Source organism: Quercus robur, chromosome 4 (assembly GCF_932294415.1).
Source record: "Quercus robur chromosome 4, dhQueRobu3.1, whole genome shotgun sequence".
Lineage (NCBI taxonomy): Eukaryota > Viridiplantae > Streptophyta > Magnoliopsida > Fagales > Fagaceae > Quercus > Quercus robur.
In genome coordinates, this window is record NC_065537.1 from 59827180 (window position 1) to 59847999 (window position 20820).

Consider the following 20820-nt stretch of genomic DNA (forward strand, 5'->3'; position numbering starts at 1 on the left):
AAGGGAGTCAATCTCGTACTAGAGGCTGTACAAGTTTGACCAGTAGAATGATATATTTCGGTACCGGTCAATACCGGTGTACTATTTCAGGTTTACCATTATTTTTTATAAATATATATATTATAATAAATATAAAAATTTACCATAAAACATTACCTCAATTCAAAACAAATTATTCATGGTTTTAGACTTTAGTATCAATTAAAAGAAAAAAAAAAACAATATAAAAAATTGAAAGCTGAATTATTCATTGCATATTGAGAAAACAAATAATACTAATAAGTTAATGCAAATAAGTTATCATTCTACCCATACAAAAATTCAAAACTAAAAAAAAAAAAAATATATATATATATATATATATAATTGAAAGCTTAATTATTCATTGCATATTGAGAAAAAAAAATAATACTAATAAGTTAATGCAAATAAGTTATCATTCTACCCTTACAAAAATTTAAAACTTAAAAAAAAAAAAATGTTTTTTTTGTGTGTGTGTGTGTGTGTGTGTGTAGTGGCCAGTATTACCCGAAATCAACCCGTATAGCCAATACATGATCGATACGGCCGGTATTTAAACTAGTACGAAACTTTGGTGTTTCGATATTGGTATACGTACCGGTACGGTACATACCAACCGGTACCGATATGGTATTAACTACACTGTGTGGTACCCTACAATAAGCAAAATTTATCTTCTCATAAATCTTTTTTATTGTGTTAATTGAATTCAATCCTCTCATAAATCCTTTTTATCGCGTTAATATCCTAATTTCTAGGGCCACAAACCAACAATAATGGATTTAAGACTTTTAGGTAAATAATTGAAACAATCTTCATAGCAATTCACTCAACTGAGAAACAATCTTCTAGTACTTCTGTACACTTCACAGTAATTCTCAAACCATCTTGCCCTCCTATTTATTGGGTGAACCCCCCCAACCTTTGTTCTCTCTACGTCATAACGATGACGTCTTCCTGACAAACTCACAAACATACGACTGTCTCACCAGCTTGTCGTTAATTTGTGCATTATTGGTATGTGGTATCAAGGACCATTGCCATTGTCTTTTTCCTGAGGGCAACAATGATTAAAGGTTGTCACTTTTTATCTTCACAACCTGGCCGGTAAAAAGTAAAAACAAACAGTTAGGTTTCATTTGGGTACCATTTATTTTGTTGAAATTAAAAATTGAAAATATTGTAGTAAAATAATTTTTAAATGTGTAAATAATACTGTGCGACCCATTTTTAATGAAAGTTTGGTTGAAAAAAGAGGTTTGTGGATCCTGTGAACAGTGTAAGGACCTACTGAACTGTGCAATTTCAGTGGAAATTTTGCTGTCAAAGAGGTTGTGCATGGGATCCACTGACAGACAACATCCCACTTGATAGAGCGCTTCCCAATTAAAAAAAAAAGAACAAAAAAAAAAAAAAAAAGAGAAAAATGCAAACGCACAACCGTCAACCGCAATTCAAACGCATACTTAAGTTGAAGGGCCACACCCCATGAATGATTGATGTTTGTCCACTTTTCCATGATCTTGAAACCTTCGACAAATGGTAGGAAAAAGTCCATGATTTTTTAGATTAGATCAAATCTAACTGAGGTGGAACGGTAAGAATAACATAATTAATTTAATAATTATTTAAAATATAAATAATTATGTTAAATTAGTACAATAGAAAATTTGATTAAAATAGACAAACTAAATATAAAGACCATCAAGAATTCCTGGACGTCCAAGACCAGACACCAACTGCTACGGACCCTTCTCTGCCTCAGCAATGGCAGCCACCTGATGAAAATAAGTTCAAAGTTAATTTTGATGCTGCGGTCTTCAAGTCTTGTAACCAAGCAGGGCTAGGTGTGATCGTCCAGGACTGGCGTGGTGAGGTTATTGGAGCATTATCCACGTCAGTTCCTGCTGCTCAAACAGTTGTGGAGTTAGAAGCCCTTGCTTGTCGCCGAGCGGTGCTGTTTGCGGTGGAGCTAGGCCTTCAAGATGTTGTCTTTGAGGGTGACTCCCTCCAGGTGATCCAAGCTCTTAATCTGGACAGCACAGATCACTTGACTTATGGCCACATTCTCGAGGATATCCGAACTCAAGTTACTGCTCTTTCTTCTGTTGAATTTATTTTTAATACTAGGCACTGCAACGTTGTAGCAGATGCACTAGCCAAAAAAGCCAAGAATTGTAGGGAGACTCGGGTATGGACTGATTTCATGCCTGAGGACATTGCTTCTCTTGTAATCTTTGACATTCATTGAGTTGTTTTTCTTGTGGAATAAAAGCCCAGGCTACTGATGGTCTGGTTTCTCAAAAAAAAAAAAAAAAAAATATATATATATATATATAAAGACCATTTATCAAGTATACTTTTCATATCTTTAGCAAAAAAGAAAAAAGGAATACTTTTCATATCACAACTTTCATTACAGTGTTTCACAATATTATCAATTGTTAAATAAAATAATAATAATAATGAAGGAAAATTATTTATTTATATATACAAATTTATATTATAAACTAAATAAATGCGTGTAATATTATACACTATTATACAAATGTATATAATATTAAACACTTTTTATACAACGATTTACCCATTTTTTTATTCTATAATTACAATGACAGTACATAGGCAATAACTAAATTTAATATACAAATCGGTGGGTTTGTAGTAAAGGATCAAATCACATATCACTAGTAAACTATACCAATAAATGAAGCAATCAAATAAAATAAAAAAATTGAAAAAAATTACAAACCAATTGAAAGGTGAAGACGTAGCCACATGTCCAACTTTTTCACAAAGAGAAGGGTAGTGCCTGTCAATGACATAGTGGTAGACAACTCATTGAAAAAGAAAAAAAATCTTTGAAGAAAAAAGAGAATGAAGATGAGGAAGAAGAAGAAAAGGTTTGTGCTTTTCATTTTATTTTATGTGGATTTATTGATTTAGTGTGTTTTTGGACTGCAAATGCAAATTTGGGGTTGAGATAGAGAGATAAAAACGCAAAGAAAATGAAGTCATCTTTTTTCTTTTTAAAGCTTTGGCATGATCCGTGAGACCTAATCACGATTCTCAAATTTGGGCAGTTTGATTGCGGTTTTGACGGTCTATTTGATTTTTTTTTGTATAGAGTGGGTTTTGGATTGACTTGTTTTTAGTCTTTGTGACAATAAGAGGAACACGATCCACTCACACATGACCTGATTATTATTATTATTATTTGGTAAACATCACATGACCTAGTAGAGAAATACTTGTCACATTTATATTAGGTTATGTTTCATCAGGTTTAAAAGGTGGAGGATAAAAAAGTGGACGATAAAAAAGATTTTAATTTTTTCTCATAATTTTTAGTTTTTGGGTGGATAATTTGAGGAATAGAAAACTTTTTTGGTTGAGAAAAAAAAAAAAAAGATGAAAATATAGTTTGAAAAAATTTATTTGCATACCCCTATTAGATTTTTAAAAAGTAACAAAAATTTTTTTATCAGAAAATTGTGTATAGATAAGCATTTCATTCAAAAAAACAAAGTACAAAAACCTACAAATAAAAGGGGAAAAACCAATATAGATGAACACACCCAAAAAAAAAAAAAAAAAAATTTGAAATGAGAAGCAACAGAAAAGAAAAGGACAAAAATGAAAGAAGAAAAAGACAAGCTAAAATAAAATAAAAATGTTGTGCAACCGGTGTCTTCATCCAAAACACCCCAACCATTTTGCAACCCTGTTTCTCTCCAATTTTCTATTTGATTTATGGAGATTGTATTTTGATGGGCATGGGAGAAAATAGCAAGGCCCCTTTAGTTTTCTCTCATATTTTATTCTGCAATCAAATACTCAAAAATATCATTTTCTCTTCAATTTTCACTCCTTCTAAAATTATCAAAAATCAAGCGGACCCTAAGAGATGCATGTACACATCAAACATGCTTTCAATTTCACATGCCGGCCACATGACAGGCTCTACTGCGAGTGAATGTGTACCATAGGTGCACCAAGTTAGAATTATTGAATTAAATAGGTACTCACTCCACCTTCCCTTCCTATACTATTTCTATTCATCTATAGAAAAAAAAATAAAAATAAAAACAACAACAACAACAACAACAACAAACGTAATTAAGTGAGGGTTTAGATACACGTTTGCGTTTAAAGTTTGCGTTTTCTGGTTTTTTTTTTTTTTTTTTTCCTTCCTCTCTAGTGCGTGAACAGTAACATCACATGGGTTCACTGTGCAGGAGACAAAATTCACTGTTCATGCACTGTTCACAGGTCCCACGGCACTATTCACACATTAAAAAATTATTTTACTACAGTGTTTTCAGTTTTTAGTTTCAGCAAAAATAAGTTATATCCAAACGGACTTTAAGTACACAAGTTGATGCAAAATTTATTGCGACAACTTTTTGTTTTTTAATCCAATAATTATAATAATGGGAGAAGGGCATGAGGGAAATTAACAAAAAATGTTGTGAGACTCTGTGATGGTTTTTTTTTTTTTTTGGGAGGGGTGGGGGGTGTGGGACTTTAAACAACAATCAATAAATTTGCTAGTGGCAGGCAAACAACAATCATAAGCACGAGGATAGAATCTTTAGGAGGATACATTCAGCCAAAAAAATAATAATCTTTTTGTGTGGGGGGGGGGGGGGGGGGGGGGGGGTGGGGTAGGGGGGATCAATAAATTTGCTAGTGGCAGGCAAACAACAATCATAAGCACGAGGATAGAATCTTTAATTACAAAGGTAATTTCAATTAAAAACATTTAATGATAATTTACACACATACACGTAGACGCAGTTACATATGAGATCAAAGTATCAAACCGCATTAAGGATGGAATACCGGGCTACATCCTTTATGCAAAACAGTCAAGATGAAGGGTCACACATGACCTGATATATATATATATATTGGTAAACATCACAAGACTTGATTCACTTACATCTTATTCTCACACAGGATGTATGCTCACGTGAAACACGCATTCAATCGCATATGCCTGCCACTTGATAGTTTCTATTGTGAATAGAAACTATGTTAGTGTGTGCGTGTATATATATACACACACATATATATATATATATATATATACACACGCACATATATATATATATATGTGTGGGGGGGGGGGTGTGGGGATTGGGCTTAGAAGGCCCAAACAAGCCCATTTAATCGGAACCTAAACTAGGGCCTGGGGCCCATCAGGGCAACTTGTTGTGATGCACAGGGATGAAGTTGACCTCGGGCCTTACAACTGGAGGTCCAACCCCAAGGTCGGGATGACAAGTAAATGGACACCACACCAAGGGAGTTTCAAGCGATCGGCCAAGATATTGACAGGTGAAGACGAAAGTAGGCATAGGATGCTTACATGGCAGGGTCAGTAACTGAGGGTAGGCTATGCCTGTGGGGAAGTTCACTACCAAGTATTCATTGGTGTCCGGAACAAGTTCTAAGGGAATTCTTTAGAGTTGTGAGGATCCCTTGGGATTCTGAGGGACGTGAGAATAAGTGTGAAGTGGGGAGGTAATGATGAAGACCCCACTAACAAGAGGCTATAAAAGGGAAAGGGGGACAAGGAGTAAGGGGTTGGAAAAATTTTGGAGGAAGGAGAGCATAGAGGGAGAAACACTGGGAAACACTGGGATTAAGGGTAAATTCTGGTGAGGGTTGAGAACTAAGGCTTAGGGAAGCTAAACTAGACGCATCTCAAAGCCCAATTGGTAGGATCGTGTGATAGCTCACCTACAAATTAATTGGGGGCCCAAATACCATCATCTAAGCAGGATTTGGTGCTCACAATATATATTATGGAAGTAATTACTAATTAGGTACTCAATCCACCTTCCCATCCTCCACTAATTAAATATATTTTTTTAAATTGATACTTTAAGTCAAAAAAAAAAAATTCTTGCAACAAACATTTTTTTAATATCCGATTTTTTATAATAATGGGTAGAAGGATTTTAGTAACTTTGATTATTCTAATAATTAAAAGATAATAAATTGCTACTAAGTTACTCGGTCTCTTGGCTACAAGACTCTCTTTGGTCACAGCAATTGACATCTTTGTTCATGGGGGTTGATAAAATTGATAGTCCTTGGTAAAAGTTTGCACCTAGAAAAACATGAAGAAAAAAAATAAATAAGCACGTACAATAACTTAAGGAAGTCATACATGGATAGCTTGATCAATGACGTAAGGCTGTAGCTTTCCAGCTCAACAGTGTCTACATAATTAGAGACCTTCTGATCAAGACGTTCTAGGGCAGGCCCAAAACTTTGTTGAAGGGTCAAAAGACGATAGAAGGTTGATTAGACAACATCCTTATCCTTATCTACATGAGCTAAAGGAATGGACAAAATAAAAGGAGAAGCCATAAGGACTAGTTAGGGCTCTTTTACCTATTTTTTAATTTTAAATATTGTTTATATATATATATATATATATATATATATATATATATATTTGTTTATAACTCGTTCTTCTTGCTTTTTGAAATACAAAATTGCTTATATAGTTTTTCTACTTATCTGTGTCAATAGAAAAGGGTACGCTGGAAAGTATAACGACCAGGGAAAGTTGCCCTTACTACTATTCAATACTCTGCACCTGACAGAGTCATACTCTCCAGCTTTTACAACCACCCCCAACCACTATGGGTATGGGCTGATGGGACAAGTATCAATCTTGGAATGCCGATCCTACACGTGGACGAAGGATAAGGAACACAGGCTAGTATAAAAGGAAAAAGTAAGCAATCCAGAGGGGGGGCTGGGAAAAATGGCCCAAAAACCAGAGCCTCCCAGCCCGCCTCCAGGAGAAAGACTCCTAGGGCGAAAACGACTTAACCATGTACGTATACCACGAAGAACCCACCGTTTGGTGACCAAGGCCTAGCCTTTCAAACACACGCTCTATAAATGATATTGTTTGGGCTTTTTTACGTACGAACCCAACACTGTTACGGATCGTTACAAATCGCGTCCTTACAATTGGCGCCGTCTGTGGGGAAGGCTTGTATGTTGGCATAGACGGTAGGTCGAGATAGTTCCCTTGTCATTTCTAACAGCCAGTTATAGTGTTCTAGCGTAGAGTTCCACTAGGGGCTATGATTCTTGACTAGGGGCTACGCTTTGTAGCGTCAATCGCATGGATGGTTCTAGGGGCTTGGCCAAGGGGCCAATCCCCCTAAAGCCAAGGCCCCATGCCAAAAACTGAGTTTTGGACAGAACCAAGGTATTGCATAGTCCTCGGACTCAAACCTATAGGGAAACCAACTACTTAGATGAGAAAACCGAGTTTTGGACAGAACCAAGGTATTGCATGGTCCTCGAACTCAAACCTATGGGGAAACCAACTACTTAGATGAGAAAACCGAGTTTTGGACAGAACCAAGGTATTGCATGGTCCTCGGACTCAAACCTATGGGGAAACCAACTACTTAGATGAGAAAACCGAGTTTTGGACAGAACCAAGGTATTACATGGTCCTCGGACTCAAACCTATGGGGAAACCAACTACTTAGATGAGAAAACTGAGTTTTGGACAGAACCAAGGTATTGCATGGTCCTCGGACTCAAACCTATGGAAAGGTCGGCTACTTAATAAGAATTCTAAGTTGCTTAATCCTCGGCTCAAATACTAGAGAAAGGTTAAAGTTATAAAAGTTGTTAGGAAGATGGTGAAACACCCTATTACTCAGCAACCTGGAGGGGATGTTCATTTTTGGGTTATATGTCTTCGGATGATTACCTCCTACACCGCACCAAGCATTCAGTTGTCATCTCGGCTATTTTGGGGTAAGTGTTGTTTTCTCAGGTCGGCATTATTGTGCCAGACAACTCTATTGAATTCATGATAATATCTTTTCCTTAGCAAGAGTTTTGACCCTAAGTATCATTTGTTCAAGTCGGTATTATTGTGCCGAACAGCACTCGTAAGTTCATAATAGTGTCTTTTTCCTTGATAAGGGATTTCGGCCCTAAGTATTGTGCTCTTAGGTCGGCGGTATTGTGCCAGACCGCCCAATAAGCTCATCATAATATCCTGTCTTTTTCTTCTTAATATGGGTTTCAGCCCTCAGTATCATTTGTTCGATTCAGTATCATTAAGTCGGATAGTTTCAATAAACACAGAGTAAGATCTTTTTATTAACTGGGATTTCGGTCCTAGACATCGGTCAAAGTGTAAAAATAAAAAGAATTCACAAGATAGTATGTCTATTCAAGGCGTAACCATTTCAGAAATAAAGAGATAGAACATGTGAAATAAAGCAATAACGACTTTTATTAATATAAAGAGGTATTACAACGTGCAAAGAAGGGCTTAAACAAGCCTATACAGAAGGTGGATTACAAAAACAATAAAAAAAACAACAATAATATGACAAATAAATAGTCAGATGTCTTTTTAAACTTGTCTCCGAAGTCCTTCCAAACTCTGCCCCAGTAGCGCCCATATTGAGAGGAGGACTTTCTTCAGAAGAAGAAGGAGGAGAGGAAGAGAAAGAAGGAGGAGAAGAAGAGAAAGAAGAAGAGAAAGAAGGAGGAGAAGAAGAGGAAGAAGGAAAAGTACCAAGATGGATCTGGTGGTGGAAAGAAGAAGAAAGAGAGGCAAAAGAAGGCACCAGTGAACGAAGAGAGGAAGAAGCAGGGGCACTTAGTCTCTGCGTCAGTCCTGACTCCTAACACACTGGTGTCATGTTAGCTATGCTCATGAGAGAGCGGCTGGTACTAATAATGGGTGACCCCAGCTCAGTCGCGCCGAAAGCTTGACATGACGAGCCCCTGCTTCGGATTTTGGCTGAAAGGAAGGTAAGAAGGATCTTGAATCTCCGCCATCCCTGCCCTGACCGAGCCATTTTGAGCTTCATAAGAATATGGTGTTTCAGGGAGGGGTATGGTTCCTTCATTACTTACTCCTATCTCGAACGTATCACAATTTAAGGTGTAACTAGCGGGTAAAGTAAACTCTGGAGGAGGCTAAGGGTTTCAGATTTCAGAAGGATTAAAAGGGTCTCTGTACAAGAGAAATAACCTCTTGCTTTTCTTCTTATATGAAGGGCAAAACAGAAGATATCTGTAAACGAGAATGTACCCGTTCCACTTCTCCACATCGTCAACAAACCGTCGAATTTAAATAGTCTCGTAAATGAAAATCATTAAAGGCGCGTTTCGGATAATCAAACGACAGGGACGCATTGTGAATGAATTCATAGGAATGTTTCGTAGTCCGGTATGTTTCCTGGGTAGATGAAGAGACACCAGCATTAATGAAGGACAGAGTTAAACAAGCCATAATAAAGGCTTGGCGTTACCAAAATCCTCCTCTCCAACCAAGAGGTCGGACAGCAGGATTTTGAGGGGCTATTGTGGGGCCCAATAGTTTGTGACCCTGGCCCATTTATTCATTGGGGCCTAAGGCCCGAGCCGAGAAGGGTTATAGCCCAGGATCGGTAATACAAGTACAAAATAGCCTTGGAACACAGCCGAGGATGATTCAGTCCTCGGCATGTCCGAGGTCTCAAAGGAAGGAAGGGCAAAAACGGTATAGAAGCAACTTGGGAAAAAATCTAAAATATCTGTGTCAATAGAAAAGGGTACGCTGGAAAGTATAACGACCAGGAAAGCTGCCCTTACTACCATTCAATACTCTGCACCTGACAAAGTCATACTCTCCAGCTTTTACAACCACCCCCAACCACTCTGGATATGGGCTGATGGGACAAGTATCAGTCTTGGAATGTCAATCCTACACGTGGACGAAGGATAAGGAACACAGGCTAGTATAAAAGGAAAAAGTAAGCAATCCAAAGGGGGGGGCTAGGAAAAATGGCCCAAAAACCAGAGCCTCTGAACCCGCCTCCAGGAGAAAGACTCCTAGGGCGAAAACGACTTAACCATGTATGTATACCACGAAGAACCCACCGTTTGGTGACCAAGGCCTAGCCTTTCAAACCCACGCTCTATAAATGATATTGTTTGGGTCTTTTTACGTACGAACCCAACACTGTTACGGATCGTTACAAATCGCGTCCTTACAGTAACATTTTCTCAAAATATTTATTTTTAATTGTGGTTGGTTACAGTCTCATATTTTATTATTTTATTTCGACTTGTAAGAAATTGACACGTCAATAGTTGTGAAAATATTGTAAAATTTGTTGTGTCAGTATAACCATATATATACCAGCTTACATAAATATTAAAAAAAAAAAAAAAAACACAAACCAATTACTAAAAAAAAAAAAAAACCTTTAGGCAATGTAGCTACCGTGCCAGTTGAATAAACCAAAAACACTACACAATAAGTGTTGTAACATTTTCTCAAAACATTTATTTTTAGTTGTGATTGATCACAGTCTCATATTTTATTATTTTATTTCGACTTGTAAGAAATTGACAAATCAATAATTGGAAAAATATTGTGAAATTTTTTGTGTCAGTATAACAATATATATATATATATATATATATATTAGCTTACATAAATATTTAAAAGAAAAAGAAAAAAAAAAAAAAAACACAAACCAATTACTTAAAAAAAAAAAAAAAAAAAAAAATTTAGGCACTATAGTTACTATGGCAGTTGAATAAACCAAAAGCACTGCATAATAAGTGTTGTAACATTTTCTAAAAAAACTTTACGCACTATAGCTACCGTGCCAGTTGAATAAACCAAAAGCACTGCACAATAAGTGTTGTAACATTTTCTCAAAACATTTATTTTTAGTTGTGGCTAGTCACAATCTTATATTTTATTATTTTATTTCGACTTGTAAGAAATTTACAAGTCAATAATTGTGAAAATATTGTGAAATTTGTTGTGTCAATATAACAATATATATATCAGCTTACATAAATATTTAAAAAAAAAAAAAAACACACACAAACCGATTACTAAAAAAAAAAAAACTTTAGGCACTGTAGCTACCGTGCCAGTTGAATAAACCAAAAGCACTGCATAATAAGTGTTGTAACATTTTTTCAAAACATTTATTTTTAGTTGTGATTGGTCACAGTCTCATATTTTACTATTTTATTTTGATTTGTAAGAAATTGACACGTCAATAATTGTGAAAATATTATGAAATTTGTTATGTTAGTATAACAATATATATACCAGCTTACATAAATATTTAAAAGGAAAAAAAAAAAAAAAAAAAAAAAAAAAAAAAAAAAAAACACAAACCAATTACTGAGGAAAAAAAAAAAACTGTAGCTATTGTAGCTACAGTGCCACTTGGCACTGTAGTTACTGTTCAAAACTTGGAAAAAAAGTGACTCACGAAATCAAAGCACTGTAGCTACAGTGCTTTAGTGCATTCTCGCATGTCAATAATTGTGAAAATATTCTGAAATTTGTTGTGTCAGTATAACAATATATATATCAGCTTACGTAAATATTTAAAAAAAAAAAAAAAAAAAAAACACACACACACACACACAAAATGATTACTGGAAAAAAAAACTGTAGCTAATTGTGAAACTATTATGAAATTTGTTGTGTCAGTATAACAATATATATATACTAGCTTACATAAATATTTAAAAGAAAAAAAAAAACACAAACACAAACTGATTATTGAAAAAAAAAAATTTTAGGCACTGTAGTTATAGTTCCAGTCAATAATTGTGAAATTTGTTGCGTCAGTATAACAATATATATACTAACTTATATAAATATTAAAAAAAAAAAAATTTAGGGACTGTAGCTCCTGTGCCGGTTATCTAAACCAAAAGCACTGTATATAAAGAAAAGACAAAAAAAAAAAAAAAAAAAAAAAAAAAAAAAAAGACTCACGAAACTAAAGCATTGTTACCAATATAGTGCTTGCACAGTGCAAACTGAGCGCACATTACCGAAGCATTGTAGCGGCATAGCCGCTTTTTATATATGAGAAAATTAATTTGTAGAAACTCTTCTACACTCTTACCAACAGCAGCAGAATGCAATTATTGGTGTAAAATGTAATACAATCTGATGTTAAAGTGAAAAGAAAGGATAAAGCTTTAGGGAAATTAAGAACTCTAGATCGGTTCTGAAACAACGTTTGGACTTTGGAGCATCCAAAAGGTGAAGTACAAAAGTAGAACTTTTTAGAAAGGAAATAATAACACAAACAAAATTTATTGACAATTTTAAAGTCAACACTTGCAATGCCAAACTTCCAACTAATATGATAATATTTCAGAAACAAAACTTAAATATGCCTGAACACAAAAGGCCTAAGGAAATTCATGACAGTTACCAAAAGAACTATGATCCCAACAACAGTTGCCGTCCCTCTCCAAATATCCCGAAAATAAACAGTTTTCAAGGATTCCATATTTTTATTCCACCAGTTGCGGTAGTACTTATTAAGATCTTCAGCAACATCATGGTAATAGGATTTTTCTTCCACAATTTCTTGGCCAAGTTTGTTAACCATCTCGGCAACTGCTTTATTGCTACCTAATGAGTGAACAATAATCCCCTCCTCAACAAGCAACTCCACGTCATCTTTACTATTGATAAGAAAATCCAATAGCAAGATATAATTGCATATGTAAGCTTTATCTGGATAATGACACTGCCCGAGGGCCATGAGATTTCGAAAAAGGTCTTCAGTTTTGTTATCTACCACAAAGTGTGGGATTACCAAGCGAGTTTGCATACTCTCCAGGAAAGGAATTTTTTTCAAGCATGGTAAGCAATGCAAGAGCCATGAGCAATTGAAACATGGAAATATTTCCAACAATTTATTACCTTTTTGGATATCTACGTGAAGTAAGTATCTATTTTTTTCTTCTCCTTCCTTATTTTGGAATATCAATCCTGCCATATCCAGCTTTGTTGCACTATGTCGATGTACAATAGGATTTCCAAGTTTTTGTTCAGGTGGGAGGAAGAAATTTCTCCGCAAATCAGTGAAATGTTTTACTTCCTTCTCAAAGCGTATCTCCTTGCTAGAAAAGAAGTAATTACAGGCAAGTTCAAGAAAAGTAGGATTGCTTGTATAATGTTGATATAACTTGTCAAGAATAAAAAATGGAAGCTGATTCTCAAGTAATATCAAGTCTTGCATTATGCCTTCCTTTAGGCATGGTTTGCTTAATATGTAATCATTTTCTTCTTCTTTTCTATCACACCTCATGAAGAGCTCAATGATAAAGATAGAATCCAGTAGAACCATTTTCACGAAATTTTCATTTTCGTTGCGTGGAGAAATCTCTGGGGCATAACAGTTGCAGATTTTATCTTTGTTTTTTTCAATGATGCATGCAAAATCCTTCTGGCCTTTACTAGTCCCAGAAAAGAACGCCTTGAAATAACGTTGTTTTACCTTTTGCATGTCCTTCAATTGGTCATTGTTGTGATGAACAGGGCCTATTGAAATTAGCTTTGGAGTGTAGGCTTCTTCCTTTACCTTGCTAAGTCTTTTGGGGACCTTGTAGATGCAACAATCGGGGCCCCAATTAGGGTCCCCGACGTGTTCAATGTCAATGATAAACTCCGCAGGAACAAGTGCGGATAAGCCCAAGTATTTGCCCAGGATTGCACCGGTAGCCATGGCCAACTTTTCCTAGTGACAAACAACAATCATTAGCACTAGAATAAAATCACCAACTTCAAAACTTATTCCATGAGGCACCATTTGCAGCCATTTTGAAATCAACACGAATAAGATTTTTTCTAGATCTAATAGTCTAGGGAGTGTCAACCGTAGAGTAATTTAAAAATCTTGTATAATTTCTAAAAGCAAAGTGAGAAAATTTAATTAATAATTCAAATTATATTATAATTGCACTTCTATTTTATGTCAAGTGTCATTATGATTATTCATTATTTAATTGTGTCAATTTGCCACTCAAAAACTGAATTCTTTCCGAAAATAAAAGAGCCAATTTGAAAAAGTTAAGTGATGGAAAGAGAATTTGCTATCACATACGCAATAGAATATACTCATCAAAGCCATAGTTCAAGCGGTCCCTCTCTAATTATGTCGTGAGCTGTTTCAATCACTCTTAATTCTTTAAGACCAGATGGTGATCAAAAACGTTTTGTGGGTTAGAAGAAGGGTTTGAGGAATATTCATTGGGCAAAATTGAGTACAGTGTACCTCAAAATGGAGAGGTGGAATGGGGTTTAAGGACCTAAGAGCTTTGAATTCAACATTCATGCTTTGTGAAGGTTAAATTACTAATTATTCCAAAAATTTAAGCTATTGAGATATGATAAATTTAATAATTTAATCATATACTTCTAATACTTCCCCTCACATGTGGATTCAAATCCTCTTTTAATAAGTGAGACGCAACATATGAGATTTTATATGAGAAGTAGAGTGGAGGAGACATGATTTGAACTTAGAACATCTTTTTTTGATACCATGTAAAATAATTGATTTTCCCAATAAGTTAGGGCTTGTTTGGTAATGGTTTTCAAGTATTGTTGTTCAAAATGATGTAAAAACTCTAATTTAAAAAGTTTTGTGAAAACACGTGTTTATAATACTTATAGTAAAAAAATGTGCTTGGTACCATATTTCATACAACATATTTTAAAATGCGAAAAAACATAATTATGTATTTGGTATGTGTATGTGTCTTTTTTTTTTTTTTTTTTTTTTTTTTTAAGCGGATATTTTCTAAAATGAACAGTAAAATAAATATTTATTTATTCTCACCGACAACACAGACCCTCCTTGCTCATCCAAGAGACCCTCCCTACTTATCCCATCTCCCTCTTTGCTCTTCCAAACTTAACACAACTATACCACATATCAAATTAACACAAGCCACAACACAACAACAATGAAAGAAGACAGTGTGCAAGAGAGGAAATAAAAAAAAAAATTTTAAAAAAAGGAAGTAGAAGACAGCATGCAAGAGAGAGAGGGGGAAAAAAAACTAAGAAGCAAAGAGCATGCAAGGAAAAAAAAAAAAAAATAGAAGAAGAAGAAGAAGAAGAAGAAGAAGAAGAGGAAGAAAGAAGAATAATAAAGTGCAAGAGAGAAAGAAAAAAGAAAAGTCATGCTAGAGAGAGAAAGAAAGAAAGAAAATTATGTTGTCTTCTCACTTCGGTAGGTCCCACGGTTTTCTAATTATTTACCACAATACTATTAAGCAACGTTGTTTGATACTTGAAAACTGGTATGGGTTGCTTTTTAAATTCAATATTTAAACACCCTAACGCAAACACTCCTAAAAAAACAATCCTACTAAAAATATTATTTAAACACATATACTAAACAGGCTCTTAAGCTTTTGGGACAGGTGAATTCTATAAAACACCCATACCTTACTACACCAAGTACTTTGCATTATTCTCCTTCATGGTGGTGTAACAGAAACCAGATGCATCCTATGTGTGGAGACGCATCCTTGAAGCTCAATATGTCATAGTCAAAAGATCAAGTTGCAAGAGAATCAGGAACGAAAATCATTTAAAATATGGGGGAGAGGGAGGGGACAACGGAAGATTTTCATGAAATCCATACCACATAAGGCAGAAACAATACTTAATACACCATAAACTCAAGATTTTCATGTCTATAATTAATTGTAAATAGTTTAAGAAGTCATGTCTATAATATTAAATATATGTTTTTAACTAAAATTTGAGTTTAGGTATTTTACGGGTCAGGTCAACTAATTCTGACCTATTTTGCCATGTCTATATGCTACTCGCCCTCACATGATGGAAAAAAAAAAGTTTTTACTCTATTTATTTCGACATAAAATATTTTCCATTCAAAAATATTTTCAATTGAAAATATATTCTAAAAAACTTATTTTCTAGTGTTAGGTTGCATTCTTAGTAATGCTCATGAAAATATTTTCTGAAGCTTGACTTCTATAGAAAGCAGCCGTAAAAAAAGACATGAATATTACGACAAATCCAGTTTAAATCAAATACCTTAATAGATGAGATGGGTGGTGGGTGGGGAGGCGAGGGGAGAGATCGTTGAAAAAGTAGAGACAGTAGCTAAGCAACTGACTGCCTGCCAGAGTAGGGAGGGCTTGTGGGCTGGTGTGTGTGTGTGGGGGGGGGGGGGGAGGGGGGGGGGGGGGGTGGGGGTTGTTGGTTTGGACAAATTTTCTTGATAATTCAAAAATCTTTTTGGTTTTTATCAAATTAAGTTGATATTCGGAGTTTCTATATAATTCTTAATAGTATTTTTCCTTCTTTTATTCTAGGGTGTCATGCTCATATATTATATTGAAGTGACTGAACTAATCTACATTCCAACGAGAAAAAAAAAAAAAAAATATATATATATATATATATATATATTCATCTCCTAAAACTTTTTATTTTATTTTATTTGAGATTAGTGTCTCCTAATACATGTTAGAGGAAGTTAATTAGTTGAGTGGAAAAACCACATTAGAAAGTATAAATTATAAAATATAATTAACCAACCTTAAAATGTATATTTTTTAATTAAAATTTTTAAATATGAACTCAATTAAATTACTAAATTATAAAAATAAAATAAAATAAAATAAACTAGATTATCAGTTTTTGGCGAACTTTATATTGTAGAACAAAATTAAAGTGAAACGATGTACTAAAGAACCATGCAAATTCTATTTGAACAGAAAGGATGGAGAAAATAACCTGCAAATTGTGCTTGAAAGAAAAAACTAGCAGAATATGATAAAGATCATGTCCAACGAAGCAAGGCTAAGACTATTTGATTCTCTCTCTTCTCACTCATATCTTAAACTCACTCATCTAAGAAACAATCTTCTACTTCTGTACACTTTATAGCAATTCTCAAAACCTTCTTGCCCTCCTATTTATTGAGTGAACCCCCCAACCCTTATTTTCTCTACGTCATAACCATGATGTCTTTTCTGACAAACATACAACTGTCGCATTTACTTGTCATTACTTTGTGCATTATTGGTCACAACTAACAATCACCATTGCTATTGCCTTTTTTAACTCAGGGCAACAATTATTAAGGTTGTTTCTATTTAACTTCACCCCATAAATGATTAACGTTGTCTTGACCTGTTTTTAGTCTTTGTGACGAGAAATATGATCTCCACACACATGACCTGATTTTTTTTAGTAAACATCACATGACTTCATTCACTTACATCTTAATCACAGAGAATGGTAGCTAGAAGCAGGACCCCGGTGCGACCTATAAGAGAAATATACACGTTGCATTATTGATGCGTTTGGTTGGGTGTTAAAAAGTCGGTGATTAAAAATATGAAGGAAAAAAAGTGAGTAATAGAAAAGATCTTAATTTTTACTCATGATACTTGGTTTCTGGGATGAAAAGTTGAGGACCAGTAAATTCTTTTTTTTTTTTTTTTTTTTTGAAAAAAAAATGTAGTTTGCGAAAATTTATTTGCATACCACTATTAGATTAAAAAAAAAGTAATGAAATATTTTTATTAGAAAGTTATGTGTGGATAAGCATTTCATTAACGAAAGAAAAACAAAGTATAAAAACCTGCAAATGAGGAGGAAAAAAACCAAAATAGATTAACACAAATAAAAATAGAAATAAAAAATCCTATATGAGAAGTAGTAGAAAAGGACAAAAATGGAAGAATAAAAAGACAAAAGCTAAAATAAAGCAAGTTTATATTTTATGTATAATTTTAAATTTCAAAAAATAGCAATTTAAACAATTGATTGATGACATAACTATTAATCTTTAATTTTCTAAAAAATTTTGCGAGCACGAAGGATATAAAAAAAAGTTGTAATCCAATGGTAGAATTCTTAAAATTCATTTCCAATAAAAAGATATTGAGTAAAGTTGTAGCCATAATTTTAAAAACCAAAATAGACCGGGCGGTACGACCGGTTCAACTATTAATCCGGTCCGGTTATGACAAATAACTGAAAAAGAGCTAAAAACCAGAAATAATTGAAAACTGTCCGGTTCAACTGTAAAACTGGAAACCAGTATGGTTGAACCGGTTTTGTAAAATTGTTGAAAGAGATTTGCAATGGAGCTTTTTTTGAAATCTTCTTTTTTCTCGGATTTGTTGATAGTGAGGACAGATTGTTGCAATAAAGTATTTTTTCTTAAGATTGGCTATGCTTGAGAGAGAGAAAATGACTAAATATTCATGCTTGGCGTTGAAATTAGCATTTTGGAGTGGTATCTACAGATCTTCAGTGAGAAAGAGAGAAATGAGAGGAACCAATGATGGTATTGTAGAGATAAATAATTGATCTAACTTCTTGAGATAGAGAGGAAGATAAGGATTTTGTGGAGGCCAAAAGACTGAAAAATAAAGAGTTTTTGATCGTAAGTAAGTAAAGTGGGGAGTGCCGGAGTGGAGTGCTTGATTTACGAGATATATTAAAAAAAATAACTAAAAAAATAAAAATAAAGAAAGAGTAAACGGGTGGCTAAGAGTCGCAGAGTGAGAAAGTGGATTTTTAAAGAGTCATAACTCATAAGTCAGTGACTTGTCTAGTCATCTAACTTTGGTTTTTTTTTTTTTTTTTTTTAAATTTTCTTGGTTAAATAAATAGTTAAAGTTATATTATTATATTTATATAAACTAAAAGATGAAACTGAAATACTAAGAGGTGTTTGGCACAAGTACTTAAAAACTGAAAACATGTGTGAAAATATATGTTCGTAAAAAAGTATGTGAAAATACGTATAATATTGTTTAAAAACAGAAAACATGTATTTGAGTGGGTGTTTCAAATAGAACCTAAATAGTTTATTCTTTGTCAACCATTACTAACAAGAAAATAAAGGTGGTATGGAGAAAAAACACTTTTTCTAATTTTTATATTTTCTTAATATAAGTTATTAAAATTCAAATTTAAAGAAAAATTATTTTAATATTTTAATTATATTAATTATAACGTCATCGGTTCGACCATCGGTCCAATCTCGGTTGAACCATAAAATCGATAATCAGTCTCTTTGGTTTTTTGTCCGTTCCGGTTTTTAAAACCATAATTGTAGCTAAATTTTGTCATTTCTATCCAATTTCCTTACCCCCTAAAATTATCCCAACTAAACAGCTCCTAAGAGATGCATGCACACATGAAATACGCATTTAGTTTCACATGCCTGCAACATGACAGGCTCTATTGTGAGTGAATATGTACCATAGGTGCACCAAGTTAGAATTATTGAAGTAATTAGGTACTCACTCCACCTACCCTTCCTCTACTATTTTTATTTATCTAAAAAAATCAACAAACGTAATCAGGTGTACAAGTTGATGCAAAATTTATTGTGACAACAATATGTTTTTTAATCCAATAGTTATAATAATGGGAGAAGGGCTTGAGGGAAACAAAAAATGGTGTGAGACTCCAACAAAAAACAAAAACTTAACATATTGGCAATTTCGAAACCAGCTACAAGCAATGCCATGCAAACTTACAACTAGTTGACAATATCACAATAAAAATAATTAAATATTAATCTTGAAGAAAAAAGGCCTAAGGAAATTCAAGATAGTTACAAGCAGGACTATTGTCCCTATAAAAGTTACAGTGCCTCACCAAATATCACCAATATATATTGTTCTCAAGGATCCCATATTACGATTGCAATTGTTGGCATAGTACCGATTAAGCTGTTGAGGGAGTTCTAGGTAACAGGATCCTTTTGCTCTATTTCAAAGCCAAGTTTGTTAACCATAATGGGGACAAAATGGGCTTCTGCCCTTTTCAGCCAAATTAATTAGCCTTTTACCCTTCTTCCCAAACTAAATAGGGAAATGCCCTTCTTTTGAAACTCGACTTTCTCAAAATCGAGTTAAAAAAAATAAATAAATAAATCAGGAGCCCTATAGTGACGTTTTTAAGGACCTATAGTAACGTTTTAAGAACCTATAGTGACGTTTTGTAACTTGATATCCATGAAATCGAGTTATAGGCAATTTTTATTGCCTATAACTCGATTTCATGGATATCAAGTTACAAAACGTCACTATAGGTCCTTAAAAACGTCACTATAGGTCCTTGAAAATGTCACTATAGGGCTTAACTCAATTTTGAAAAAGTCGAGTTTCAAAAGAGGGGCATTTCCCTATTTAGTTTGGGAAGAAGGGCAAAAAGCTAATTAATTTTCCTGAAAAAGGCAGAAGCCCATTTTGTCCACCATAATGGCAACTGCTTTATTGCTACCTAACTTGTTAACAATAATCCCTTTCTCAACAAGCAACTCCACATCTTCTCCAGTGTTGATAAGAAAATCTAATAGCACCATATAATTGCATATGTAAGCTTCAAATGGATAGTGGCACTGCTCCAAGGCCATGAGATTTTTGAAAATGCCTTCAATTTCGTCATGTACCTCCAAGCGTGGGACTTCTAAGAAACTTTGAGTATTCACCAAGCACCGAAAGCGTTTCAAGAACGGTAAGCAATGCAAGAGCCATGAGCAAGAGCCTATTTGATTAACAGGTTACCTTCTCCCTTATTGAATAATAAGACTCCTTTTGAACTCTTGTTTCATAAACCACCTTCCTATGACCATTTAAGGGTCTTTGGTTGTGAGTGTTTTGCATCCACTATTGCAGCAACTAGAACTAAGTTTGATCCTAGGTCTAGAAGGTGTGTCTTCCTTGGTTATCCTTTTGATGTCAAAGGATATAAAGTTTTTGATTTGTCTTCTCATTCTGTCTTCATTTCAAGGGATGTCACCTTTCATGAATCTATTTTTCCTTACAAAACTTCCATTTCTAATTCCACTCCACCTATTGAATATTCTGTTCCTTTGCCTTGTACTTCTTCCCTTCCCTTTGATGATATTATTTCTCCTTCTTCTCATTCTGTTATTCCAACTTCTGTTTCTT

At 34.3% G+C, this 20820-nt stretch overlaps 2 protein-coding genes across 3 annotated transcripts; one reads left to right on the forward strand and one right to left on the reverse strand.

The window, feature by feature from the left end:
• The first annotated feature begins 797 nt into the window (after positions 1-797).
• Positions 798-2272, forward strand: LOC126722289 (uncharacterized). Its single transcript, XM_050425447.1, has 2 exons — positions 798-816; positions 1722-2272. Exons 1-2 carry the CDS (start codon positions 798-800, stop codon positions 2270-2272), a joined length of 570 nt encoding a protein of 189 aa, XP_050281404.1.
• A 9866-nt stretch (positions 2273-12138) lies between these two features.
• On the reverse strand, positions 12139-16926 carry LOC126723174 (putative UPF0481 protein At3g02645). Of its 2 annotated transcripts, XM_050426468.1 has the most exons (3): positions 16634-16926; positions 15310-15392; positions 12139-13592 (listed from the first exon to the last, which is right to left on the reverse strand). In XM_050426468.1, exons 2-3 carry the CDS (start codon positions 15331-15333, stop codon positions 12231-12233), a joined length of 1386 nt encoding a protein of 461 aa, XP_050282425.1. In that variant the 5' UTR covers positions 15334-15392; positions 16634-16926; the 3' UTR covers positions 12139-12230. The 2 variants fall into 2 exon arrangements, with proteins under 2 accessions (XP_050282425.1, XP_050282426.1); XM_050426469.1 differs by lacking the exon at positions 15310-15392 and having other exon boundaries at positions 16634-16925.
• Positions 16927-20820: the final 3894 nt, after the last annotated feature.

Excerpts from the sequence above, each read along its gene's own strand:
- LOC126723174 (XM_050426468.1), bottom strand. The coding sequence starts at position 15,333 with ATGCAAAGTACTTGGTGTAGTAAG. Across the intron at positions 13,593-15,309 it reads AAAGTACTTGGTGTAGTAAG|GAAAAGTTGGCCATGGCTAC; the intron begins GTATGGGTGTTT and ends GTTTGTCACTAG.